Raw genomic sequence first — 12,909 nt, forward strand, 5'->3', positions numbered from 1 at the left:
AAAAAAGGTATCCCAATGATCGAAAAACCATACAGAACAATTCACATATCATTTCCACACAAAAACAAGGAACAATTGTATCCCAAAATCTATCAAAAACGAAACTTTGCCGCACCAACTAGTTCAAAAGAACACCCACCAACTCCATTAAGGTAAAGTTTTAATCTTTGTCCATTCAAAAAATTAAAAAAAAAATTTGATCTTTGCTGAGCAGAAGCAATCTTTAATCACGAGGAAAGCAGCCACCCACATCCAAATTACTACCCATTAAGTTACTTTCACCAAAAATGAGAGCTGATAAAAAGAAACTAAGAAACTGAACATATGAGCAAAACCACCCCATAACAAAACCCACTGGAACATTCTCAACGGAAACAAAACCACCACAAATTCAAAAACCTTCAGCGGTGCCGGTCTGAGTCCCAGAGAAAATAGTCACCCTAGTCTTGCCCAATGCAACCTCAAACTCATCTTCCTCCTCCTTAAGCAGCACCGCCAGCTGCTTCACCATCCGACTAGTCTTATCAGACAATCTTCGCCACAGCACCACCAAAAACCCAATTATCAACTCAATTGAAGTTGTCGCTATCACCACCGCCATGTCCGTCACCGACCCTCCCAGCGAAACCCCAAGCGCCGACTCCAGCTTCCGCACCAATTCCAAATTCAAACTCACCGTCGGGAAATCTCCGACCTCAAATCCCTCGGTCTCTGCGAAATGAATCGGAGCCGCGGAGCTCTCGATTTTCTTGAGGTTGGTGAAATAGAAACTGAGAGAGAGAGAGAGAGAGAGAGAGAGAGAGAGAGAGAGAGAGAGTAGGGTTTGGAAGGACAAGGAAGCGAGAGAGAAGGAGAAGAGAGAAAAGTGCTGGTCGGAGGCGGGGAAGGATGAAGAGGAGAGTTGGGAGAAAATGAGTTGTGCTCGGTTAGGGTTTGGGGAGTAAATGCAAAGTGTGGGAAAATATATCCTAGTGTGGGAATTAAAATTTTTGTTCCCACCTTCAACTGTTTTAATTTTAAGTTCACCGCTCCGCGTTTTTGTGATTCCCGCAAAAATTTTAACAAAAGTTTTTAGGAAGAGGGGGAATCTAACTTCAGACAACAGCATTTAGGGTGCATTGTCTGAAGATAATGTGACAACAGATGAATAAAAACAGTTGTGTGAAACCAAATCAGACAATATCTTTTAGCAAGTATTGACTTAAAAGTTATTGCACAACAGACAATGAATAACAGTTGTGTGATTGAACAATCAGACAACATCAAAAATCAACCATTGTCTGAATAAACCTTGGACAACATTGAAATAATAACTGTTGTCTGAATTGATCCATTCAGACAACATCAAAAATCAACCATTGTCTGAATAAACCTTGGACAACATTGAAATAATAACTGTTGTCTGAATTGATCCATTCAGACAACATCTATTATATCAACCATTGTCTGAAAAGTAATTGCACAAGAGCTAAGTAATGACTGTCGTTGGATTCGAAAATTCAGACGACATATTTTTTTTTGCTGTTGTCTGATTATTTCAGACGACAGTTAAAATGTTTGCTGTCGTCTGATATGTGTTGTCTGATTGAAAAATTGGTGTAGTGATTCCTAGGTTTAAGAGAATGTATCAGTCTACAAAAACTGCTACTAGTTTGACTTGGCATGCCACTGATAGATCAAAAGATGGGTTAATGCACCATCCGGCAGATGCGTTGACCTGGAAATCAGTTGATGAGAAGTGGCCTGAGTTTGGTTTGGAGTCAAGAAACTTAAGGCTTGCGCTATCATCTGATGGCTTTAATCCTCATAGTTCTTTAAGCAGCAAATATAGTTGTTGGCCAATCATTCTTGTTAACTACAATCTCCCTCCTTGGCTTTGTATGAAAAGAAAATACATGATGTTAACGTTGTTGATTTCCGGGCCTAAACAACCTGGAAATGACATCGATGTCTATTTGGAACCATTAATTGATGATTTGAAGGTTTTTTGGGAGGGAGTAAAGGGAGTTTATGATGCAAGCAGCAACGAGTATTTTACTCTCAAGGCTGCACTATTTTGGACAATCAATGACTTCCCAGCCTACGGTAACTTGTCTGGGAGCATTGTTAAAGGGTATAATGCATGCCCAATATGTCTTGAAAAGACCTCACCAAAGAGGCTGGTCCACTGAGGGAAGATGGCTTATATGCGACATAGAAGGTGGAAAGAAAGAAATCATCCTTATCGAAAGCAAAGGGCTGCTTTTGATAACAAGCAAGAACGTGAAGCTGCTCCTATTCCATTGAGTGGAGAAGAAGTTCTGAAAAGGATGGAAGAAGAAGTGTTAATTTGGCCGTTTGGGAAGAAACATCCTCCTCTTCCATACAAAGGTGAAGAGGATGAAAGCAGACCTTGTTGGAAGAAGAAGTCGATCTTTTTTTAACTTGAATACTGGAAATTTCTTCTAGTTCGTCATTGCCTAGATGTGATGCATATTGAAAAAAATGTTTGTGATAGTCTCTTAGGCACATTGTTAAACATTCCAGGAAAAACAAAAGATGGATCAAGGCTCGTTTGGATCTGGTTGAGATGGGTATTAGACCTGAACTTGCACCTAATCTTGATGGTCCGAAAAAAAATCGCTTGCCATTAGCGAGTTGGAATCTGACTTGTGATGAGAAGAAATCAGTTTGTGGTTGTTTTTGTTGTATGAAGGTCCCTAATGGCTACTGTTCAAATATTCATAATCTGGTTTCTATGGATGACGTAAGGCTTAGTGGGATGAAGTCTCATGATTGTCATGTGTTAATGCAACAACTCCTTCCTGTTGCATTAATGGCTGTCTTAGACAAACCGGTTAGAGTTGCTGTTATCAGATTATGTCTTTTCTTTACTGAGATTTGCAGTAAATCATTTGAGGTATCTAAGCTACCTAAAATTCAAAGTGATATTATTGAGACATTGTGCTTGCTGGAGAAGTATTTTCCTCCTTCATTCTTCGACATAATGGTACATTTGACGGTTCACCTAGTTAGAGAAGTTGAACTATGTGGACCAGTTTTCTATCGGTGGATGTATCCTTTTGAAAGATACATGAAGGTCTGCAAGGGTTACGTCCGCAATAGAAATCGTCCCGAGGGTTGTATAGCAGAGAATTACATTGCTGAAGAAGCTGTTGAATTTTTAGCCGAACGCTTGTTGTCAGAGCAAACTGCTGGAATTCCAAAACATCGTTCGAAGGAGTGCAAGCCTACTTCTGGTGCTAAAGTCTCCTCTATCTATGGCAGTGAGTTCAACCAAGCGCATCTATGTGTTCTACAAAACACCGAAGAGTTCAGAACCTACTTTATGTAAGTCCAACATTTTGTTTAGCTTGTCTCAGAGATATATTTAATATTGTTCTCTTCATAATTAACCCTGCAACTTTGTGACTGTCTTTTGTTTGCAGCGAGCATATGGAATATTTGAAGGGAGCTTTTCCGAGGTACAAAAAGAATAAGAAGTGGCTTAAGGACAAACAAAACAGTTCATTTGCAGATTGGGTGAAGATAAGGGTGAGTCATCATTAGCTAGCTGCTTTGAATTAGTGTGATTACGCTTGTTTATGTAGACCGACCTTTGTAATAATTTATCATTACAGGTGGGGCAACAACTGGATGATCATGCAAGCAACATATCTGAAATAGTGAGATGGATTGCAGATGGACCAAGTCATGAAGTAGCAAAGTTCAACAGTTACAAAATTGATGGAGTCCAATTTTACACCAAGTCTCTTGACAATGTTCGAGTGTGTCAGAATAGTGGCGTTTATCTAGAGGCTGAAGCTATGGTTGTTGCTAGTGCTAGGGATAGAAATCCTGTAGATGACGATATGAGTTTTTATGGGGTGATAAATGAAATTTGGGAGCTAAATTATACTAAGTTTAGGCTGCCCCTCGTTAAGTGTGATTGGGTTGAGAGTTCAAAAGGTGTCAAAGTGGACGACCTTGGTTTCACCTTAGTGAATTTGAATAGAAAAGGCCACGTAAATGACATATTTGCTTTGGCTACATCTGTCTATCAGATTTTTTATGTGCAAGATCCTATAGATCCTAGGTGGTCAGTTGTTCTAAGAGTCCCTCAAAGGGATTACAATGACTTGGCTCATGATGATGAGCTTGGGGACACTATAATTGATCACCACCCCTTTACTGATAGAATGCCATTTGTTGAGAGTGGGAAGGGAGAGAACGGTTACATCAGATCGGACAATGAGACTGTTTTGGCTCATGATTAATTTGTTTTTAATTGAATGTACTTGGTTGATTTTTACTTGAATGTACTTGGATGATGAAAGCTATGGTTTCTAATAGAATGTACTTGGTTGATTTTTACTGGAATGCATATGGTAGTTATTGATTGTTTTAATCTTGAATGTACTTGGATGACTTTTAATTGAATGTATATGGCAGTGACTGATTGTATTTAATCTTGAATTTACTTGGATGATGAAAGCTATGGTTTTTATTTGAATATACTTGGATGAGCACTGATTTGTTTTAATTGGTACAGATAATTGAATGTATATGGCAGTGACTGATTGTATTTAATCTTGAATGTACTTGGATGATGAAAGCTATGGTTTTTATTTGAATATACTTAGATGAGCACTGATTTGTTTTAATTGGTACAGATAATGGTGCATTCAAAGGCTGTCTCAACACCAACCAAAAAGAGTTCAAAGTCGCACAAAGTACGGAAGTCGAAGTCTTCAAAGACCAAGGATAAGGACTCTATTTCAAATTCTGCTGCAAATGTGAGTAAAAGAAAAAAACATGGGAAGAGGAAGACAGAATCTGAGGTAGATGATGAATGTACTGGAGGGTTGAAGTTGCTCAAGCGTCACCGCGTTACAATGTCCAAGGTGACAACCGGCAAGGTTTTGAAAAAGAGACTTGTAGTCGAGTTTGATAAGAAAGGGGATCCAATAGGGAAAAATGCAGACAAGTTGCAATCCTACATTGGTGTTTTGGCAAGAACCAATATCCCAATTTCTATAGCATCTTGGCCTGGTGTATCCAAGACGAAAAAAACCAATCTTTGGGAGACTGTTTTGGTAAGTGTTGATTAATTATTAGTGAGGTTTTTATGTTAGAAGTAGAATGTAATATTATTCATGCCACTGATTCTTTTTTATTGTTGATCTTCTATTTATATAGACGTCCTTCGTATTGGGACCCGAATGCAAGAAGATGGTGTTAAAATCTGCTGGAACCAAATGGAGGGAATTTAAGTCAAGACTCACAACATTGTATGTGTACATGCATGTCCATTTGCAAGCATAATTAGCTATAATGAGCCACGCTCATGGTACCACCGGGGGTACCAACGCCCACCATATGAGTGACTGACGTAAAGACAGTTAGCCGGGTTACCGCCTGAGCCCCGGATCAACCCCAAAGCACCGCCGACGCGCCGCCACGCGCCGTGTCAAGATGGCATCAGAAGCTACTGAAACTGGGAACTGAAGCACCATCAGTCCCACATCGAAAACAAGGAGAAGATCATCCTCTTCCTCACCTATAAAAGGTCCTCTCCTCTCTCCTCATTTATTACGCATTCAATACTTACCTACTGTTACTTTGTCAACATAAATACATTGACTAACTTAGGCATCGGAGAGTTGAAGACCGCCCGGCGCGGTCTCCCTCTGACGCCCGTTGTATTTTATTTGACAGGTAACGGGAATCATTCACAACAAAGGTAGCGATCCGCCTGCCGGATCAGCGTTAACTAAGGTCCAGCTACCGCTAGACTTTTAGACATTAACATTGGCGCCGTCTGTGGGAATCCTTGAACAGAAGGTCATCCCATCACAGTTACCATGACTAACGGTAGCGGGGGAAATATCGGGGAGCAGGCAGACCAGTCCGCCGTTCCCCAACCCGCCCGCCCAGCGGTAAGCATCAACCGTGCACTATTCAACACCCCGGTCAACCCAGGCGGTGAAACAAATCCAAGCAGCAGCCGTCCCCCAGGTCAGGACCTCACCGCCTTGTATGAATTGGCGCTGGCGGACCTCCACAAAGCAAACAGAGAGCGCGAGCAGGAACGCAAGGAGAAGGCGGAGGCCCAAAACCAAGTGGCCACGCTGATGACACGTTTCGACGAGCTAAGGCGAACGCTGGACGCAAACGCCAACCCTGCACGAAGTGAGCAGTCACACAGCACCAGACACAGCCGGCCTACCGCTGGTATAGGACCCATCGTGCAAATGCAGGTACCGCTAAGCCCACCTGAGCTGGCAGGAATGGGACCACCCCCTATCCCGCACCTGCCGGAGCAGGAGGCGGAGTCATCGCTGCGCACCCACCACTCGAGGACTAGAACAAGGACTGAGGGTAATCTACCCATTCCCGGTCGGGGGTTCGATCCGCGGAACGCCCGAGCGGGCCCCGCGGGCGACGCAACCACCCAAATTTTGGAGAGGATGCAGCAGTTAGAACGGAGATTAATCCTGGCGGAGGCAGGCACCCCGGCGCCAGCCCCAAACCCACTCTTCGCGTCCAGGCCAGGCCCATTCACCGCCACAATTTTGCAAGCCGTCAGACCAGCATTTGCAAAGACCCCAAAAATGTCACATTATAGCGGTAAGACCGATCCCTTCGTCCACATGGACACGTTCAAGAAGGTCACCAACAACAAGGGATTTGATGACGCCACCCTGTGCCACTTGTTCAGCGAAACGCTGGATAGTGAGGCAATGAGTTGGTTTTTCGAGTGTCCGCCGGGGTCCATCGACTCATTCCACGCATTATCTCATGCTTTCCTCTCTCGATTCATCTTGTTGTCCGCCGGTCATCACAACACGAGCCAGTTGTTTGGCGTCAGACAGGGAGGGGACGAATCATTGAAGGCATTCGTCACAAGATGGCGAGCGGCAGCATCTCAGTGCCGCGATCTCGATAAAACAATGGCTTCGGCGGCTTTCAGGCAGGGACTCCTCAAGGGACCATTCCTATATCACCTCAACTACAATCATCCAAATGCGGCGTATGATCACCTTATGAGTGAGGCGGTCATTCATGCCCAGGCAGAGTTTATCACATATGGAGAAACCCCACCGCCACCAGCAACACCAACAAAGTCATCTCAACCCTCCTCCAGCCATCAAGAGACCGCCAGCAAAGCCCCCACTGCACCGCCAGCTGACAAGAAGAGGGAGTGGCAGCAGGGCGGTTACCAAAGCAAGAGGCAGAAAGACAACCACTACAAGGGCAACCGCCAATCCCAGGGGGACAATCGCAACAAGCAGACGGAATCCTCTCAGCGGTATGCAGTGTTCACCGTCCTCACAGCCTCGTACGAGGAGATTTACAATCAGTGCAAGGATCAGATACCACCGCCACCCTCGCCGAGATTCCCCAAAAAGGGTAAGCCAAGAAACACCGGCATGTGGTGCAAGTACCACGAGGACAGCGGTCACAATACCAACAGTTGCAACGCTCTCAAAACAACCATTGAGACCCTATACCGGGACGGCAAGATGGATCAATTCAAGGTGCGCCAACCGCCACCTGTGATTGCCAACATTGAGCCACTGGGCCGCATCAACACCATCGACGGCGGGGCTCCAATCACCAACATGTCTCACAGGGCAAGAAAGCGTTACGCACGCGCCAATCACCCAAAGGAAGTCTGTAACATCCGCTACGAGAGATCCACCAAACTCCCAAAGTCTGGTTGGGAGCCCATCACCTTCTCAGAGGAGGAGGAGCGAGGAGTGCATCTACCCCATGACGACCCATTCCTGATCGATGCCATTCTCGACAGATGGTCAGTAGGAAGAATCTTGGTGGATAGCGGATCTGCTGTCAATGTCATATTCAGCGGTTGTTACAACAACCTTAAGCGGAACAAGAAACTACTACAAGACCATGAGCCGTTGCTTAGCTTCTCCGGCGATATCACTCAACCGCTGGGCTCTGACTACATGCGGTTAACCATCGGCTCCAGTCCATGTATGGCGGAGGCACATACCGAATTTATAATTGTGGACTGTTTCAGTTCGTATAACGCCATCATAGGACGGCCGGCACTCAACAAGCTCAAATGCATCATCGCCGGATACATGCTTCTCATGAAGTTCCCCACACCCAACGGCACAGGCTGTGTCAGGGGAAGTCAGCAACTGGCACGAGAATGCTACTCTACCACCATTGCGCGGTCAACCCGCCGCCACGAAATCCTAACGGTAGGAAATCAGGCACCGCCACCGGATATCTTCGAGGATCCTAGGGATGAGGAGGAGAAATACGTAAGGAAGGAACCGGTCAATCCTGAAACATCGTTGAAGGTCATCAGCATCTCTGACGAGCACCCAGAGCGGACAGTCCGCATAGGAGCTCAGCTAGACCCAGAGGTAGCCGCAGAACTTACTCAATTCCTGCGGGACAACGCCGCCGTTTTCGCATGGTCATATGCGGACATGCCAGGTATCTCTCCCGAAATCATCACACACAAACTAACCATTAAGCCATCCTTCCATCCCATCAAGCAGAGGCGAAGGGCCTTCGACGAGGAAAAATACCGCGCCATAGGAGAAGAGGTCGCCAAACTCCAGGGCATTGGATTCATCCGCCAGGTAATCTATCCCCAATGGATCTCCAACCTGGTCATGGTCAAGAAGCCTAGCGGCAAGTGGCGGATGTGTGTCGACTTCAAAAATCTCAACAAGGCGTGCCCAAAGGACAGTTTCCCTCTCCCACGCATTGATCAGCTGGTTGACGCAACCGCCGGGCATGAACTCCTCAGCATGATGGACGCTTTCTCCGGTTACAATCAGATCAAGATGCATCCCAGCGATCAGGAGTGTACCACCTTCACCACCGACAAGGGCCTCTATTGCTACAATGTTATGCCTTTCGGTCTGAAGAACGCCGGAGCAACTTATCAACGGCTGATGAATGCTATGTTCGCTGAGCATTTGGGCAAGATAATCGAGGTCTACGTGGACGACATGTTGGTCAAGAGTATAAAAGCCAGCGGACACGTGGCAAACCTCAAGATCATAGTTACCATCCTCCTGGCCTATGGCATGCGCCTCAACCCAGAAAAATGCTTCTTTGGCGTCACCGCCAGCAAATTTCTGGGTTATATCGTCAGTGAACGAGGCATCGAGGCTAACCCGGACAAGGTGCAGGCCATACTCGACCTGGCAGACCCTGAGTATAAGGTACACGTCCAATGCCTCCAAGGCAAGTTAACCGCCCTCTCTCGATTCATCTCCAGGCTCACTGACAGGTGTGCCCCATTTTTCAAACTACTCAAAACAACTCACAAGAAAGTCATCAACTGGAACCCAGAATGTCAGGCGGCGTTTCAGGGCTTGAAGGATTACCTGGCGGCAGTCCCACTACTCTCTATCCCTGTGCAAGGAGAGACACTGTTCATATACCTAGCGGTATCGGTATCAGCGGTGAGTTGCGCCATTGTCCGGCGGGAGGGACAGGACGAGCTCCCAGTTTTCTACGCCGGCAGGGGCATGAACGGGGCAGAAACAAGGTATCCACCCTTAGAACAGCTAGCTCTTGCACTCATCGTTGCCGCCAGGCGCCTCCGCCAGTATTTTCAAGCGCACACAATCCACGTGCTGACCAATCAACCACTGAGACAGGTAATGCAGAACCCTGAACATTCAGGGCGCCTCAGCAAGTGGGCCATCGAGCTCAGTGAATTTGACATAGACTACAAGCCAAGAACCGCCATGAAGGGTCAGGCGGTAGCGGACTTCATCGCCGAGCTCACTGAGCGCCAGCCCAGTCCCAGCACGGAGAATGAGCCCGGGACGGAAATGGTCACCGCTAAGGAGCCAGCTCCCCTACAATCAGATTGGAACCTGCATGTGGACGGCTCCGCCAGCGCCAAGGCCAGCGGCGCAGGAGTCATCCTCACGGGCCCTGGGGGGCTGAATGTGGAATACGCACTAAAATTCAACTTCAAAGCCTCCAACAACATGGCGGAATACGAAGCACTCATTGCCGGCCTACTCCTCGCCATCGATTCAGGGGCTGACAGCGTCAACATCTTTAGTGATTCCCAGTTGGTCGTTAATCAGGTCAATGACAGCTTCCAGGCCAAGGACCAACAGTTAGCGGCATACTTGGGGTACGTTAAGACACTCCTCAAGAAATTCAAATTTCATAACATCACACAAATCCCCAGGGAAAAGAACGCCAAGGCTGATTCACTGGCAAGGCTAGCAACCGCCCAGCCACATCAGAGTCCAGCGGACACAAGAGTGGAATGTCTTGACAAGCCAAGTATCACAAAAACCCTGGCGGAGATCTTCAACATTGAGGTCAATACCAGCTGGATGGACGAAGTCATCGAGTACAAGCGCAACGGCACATTGCCGGACGACAAGGTTAAGGCGCGACAACTCCAGCGGAGGGCAACCCGCTACAACATCCAGAACGGCAAGCTGTACCGCCAGGGATTCACCCATCCCAACCTCCGCTGCCTAACCCCAGAGGAGGGAAAGGTCGTTCTGGCAGCAATTCATAGCGGAGAATGCGGAAACCATTCAGGCGCCAGATCCTTAGCCAATCGCACAATGCGACAAGGCTATTTTTGGCCTACTCTCGGCGACGATGCCCGCCAGGTAGCAAGATCATGCCACAAGTGCCAACAATTTGCTGACATCCCGCATGCACCGGCGGAACCACTATCGGTCATCGTCGCCCCATGGATCCACTCAACTTGGGGCCTGGATCTGATGGGAAAATTTCAAACCGCCAAGGGCCAGTTCAAGTACATTATAGTGGCTATCGACTACGACAGCAAGTGGATAGAGGCGGAACCACTAACAGCAATAACTACCGCCAAGGTAATTCACTTCCTCTGGAAGAACATCTACTGCCGTTACGGTGTCCCACACACGATAATCACCGACAATGGCACACAATTCAACAACAAGGAGCTCATCTCTTTCACCGCCAACTTGGGTACTAAGATGAGTTTTGCATCTGTCGCCCACCCCCAGACCAACGGTCAGGTCGAAGCAGCAAACAAGATAATCAAAAGGCTGCTGAAGAAAAAACTCGACAAAGCAAAGGGTCTATGGGCGGAGAAACTCCCGGAAGTTCTATGGGCCATCAGAACAACCCCAACTTCCGCAACAGGTGAAACTCCCTTCTGCATGATGTTCGGAACGGAGGCTGTCCTGCCCATTGAGGTCTCTCAACCTACCGCCAGAGTCGAGGGCTACCGCCCAGAGACCAACACTGACGGCATCAACCTGGACAAGGACCTCCTGGAGGAAAGGCGACACAGGGCCCACCTATGCAACCTGCAAAACAAGCAGCGGGTATCGCGTTTCTACAACGCCAGAGTCAAGGCCCGGAACCTCCAACTGGGGGACTGGGTAATGAAGGAAGTCATTCCACCGCCAACAAAGCTTCGCCCAACTTGGGAAGGTCCGTACAAAATTGTGGAAGTCGTTAGCCCAGGCACCTTCTACTTAATGGACAAGGATGGCGTCACAACGACCCACCCTTGGAATACCGAACACCTTCGGTATTATTACAAATAGTCATGCCGCTACCCAAGAGCATCTTGACTTAGCTAAATTTTTGTTCAATATTTAGCTAAGGGAAGCTACCCAACGGGTACTACCCCTCTTTTGTAAACGCTGATCAGTCAGCTATCAATGAAACGAGGAATTATTCAAACCATTGTTACCAAGTCTAGCACTGAGGGCAACTGGCAACGCCAGGAATCGTCAGCGGACCACGTCCGCTACGTGGTGCACTTGGACCAATTTTAATTCCTTTAATGTTTCATTGCTTGGCAAAAGAAAAATCTCTACGTCAAAACTCTAGCGGTACAAACACATCATGACAAACGTCAAACTCTGAAATTTCATTTCAGGGCTGGGACTCCCCACCCAAAATAGTTCATTATTACAGTGAAAAAAAAAAAAAAAACCCTATGGAAGTCTCAGCTGGCTTCAGCGGTTGTCTTCGGCTTCTCCGGCTTCAACTGGCGGCGGCACGACCGATCGGCTCGCCTGATCGGACCCTCGAGCTGTCGGACTGGGAGTCTCCATTGTACCATCCGCCCGGGTGTGTGCCTCCAGAAATCCGGCACGTGACACCTCCGACGGGGTCTGCTGGGGAGTCTGCTGGGACCTTTCCGGCGGATGGGAGCCACTTTCCCCGCTGCCCGAATGAGTACCTGCCGCAGTGGGAGGCACGACTTCTGTCTCCGGCGGGACACCCTCGACCACCGGCACGTCGGGCTGTGACGCCTTTACAAAGTCAATGGCGCCCTTCCGCGTCAACATGTCTATATTTGCCCGGGCCCCAGACTTCGCCGCTTCGGTCAATGTCTTTTTATACTCCGCCGACATCTTGAACGCTTCAACGGCGGCGGCTGCAGAAGAACTCTGTTCATTTTTCAGGCTGTTGACCTCCCCGTCCAGCCGCTGCATCTCACCCAGTCTGGCGGCAGACTCCCGCTGCACAATGATGAGCTTCTTATCTTTAGCGGCTATCCGCTCCTGCAGCAATGCGATCTCCTGCTCCAACTGGGAGACGCGTTCATTCCTCTCCAGGTCCCGCCTTATGGCCGCATTAAGCTTGCCGCGGGCGTCCGCATAGTCACACTCCGCCTTGGCCAGCCCCTGCTCGGCCTCCACCAATCTCTCCTTGGCCTCCGCCAGCTCCCTCTGGAGACCTCCGATCTCCCCCCTGAGCTCTTCCTCAATCCGGGGCTGCTTAGACGCCGCCTCGAACATATCATGTAACCCCGCAGATATTTGACCAAACGCCGAGCTGAAGGGCGATTGGTCAATTGCCGTCGGGCGCGATATGCCCGCCAGACCCCCGAACCCCAGCCGCTCGCACAAATGGAAAAGGAACGCCCGCTCCCCTTCTGTCATGAATGGC

General features: G+C 47.8%; 1 protein-coding gene across 1 annotated transcript; it reads left to right on the top strand.

The window, feature by feature from the left end:
- The first annotated feature begins 2,177 nt into the window (after positions 1–2,177).
- Positions 2,178–4,256, top strand: LOC112170874. Its single transcript, XM_024308155.1, has 4 exons — positions 2,178–2,407; positions 2,527–3,330; positions 3,429–3,534; positions 3,621–4,256. The coding sequence occupies exons 1-4, from the start codon at positions 2,178–2,180 to the stop codon at positions 4,254–4,256; spliced, it is 1,776 nt and encodes a 591-aa protein (XP_024163923.1).
- Positions 4,257–12,909: the final 8,653 nt, after the last annotated feature.

Source organism: Rosa chinensis, chromosome 6, assembly GCF_002994745.2.
Source record: "Rosa chinensis cultivar Old Blush chromosome 6, RchiOBHm-V2, whole genome shotgun sequence".
Lineage (NCBI taxonomy): Eukaryota > Viridiplantae > Streptophyta > Magnoliopsida > Rosales > Rosaceae > Rosa > Rosa chinensis.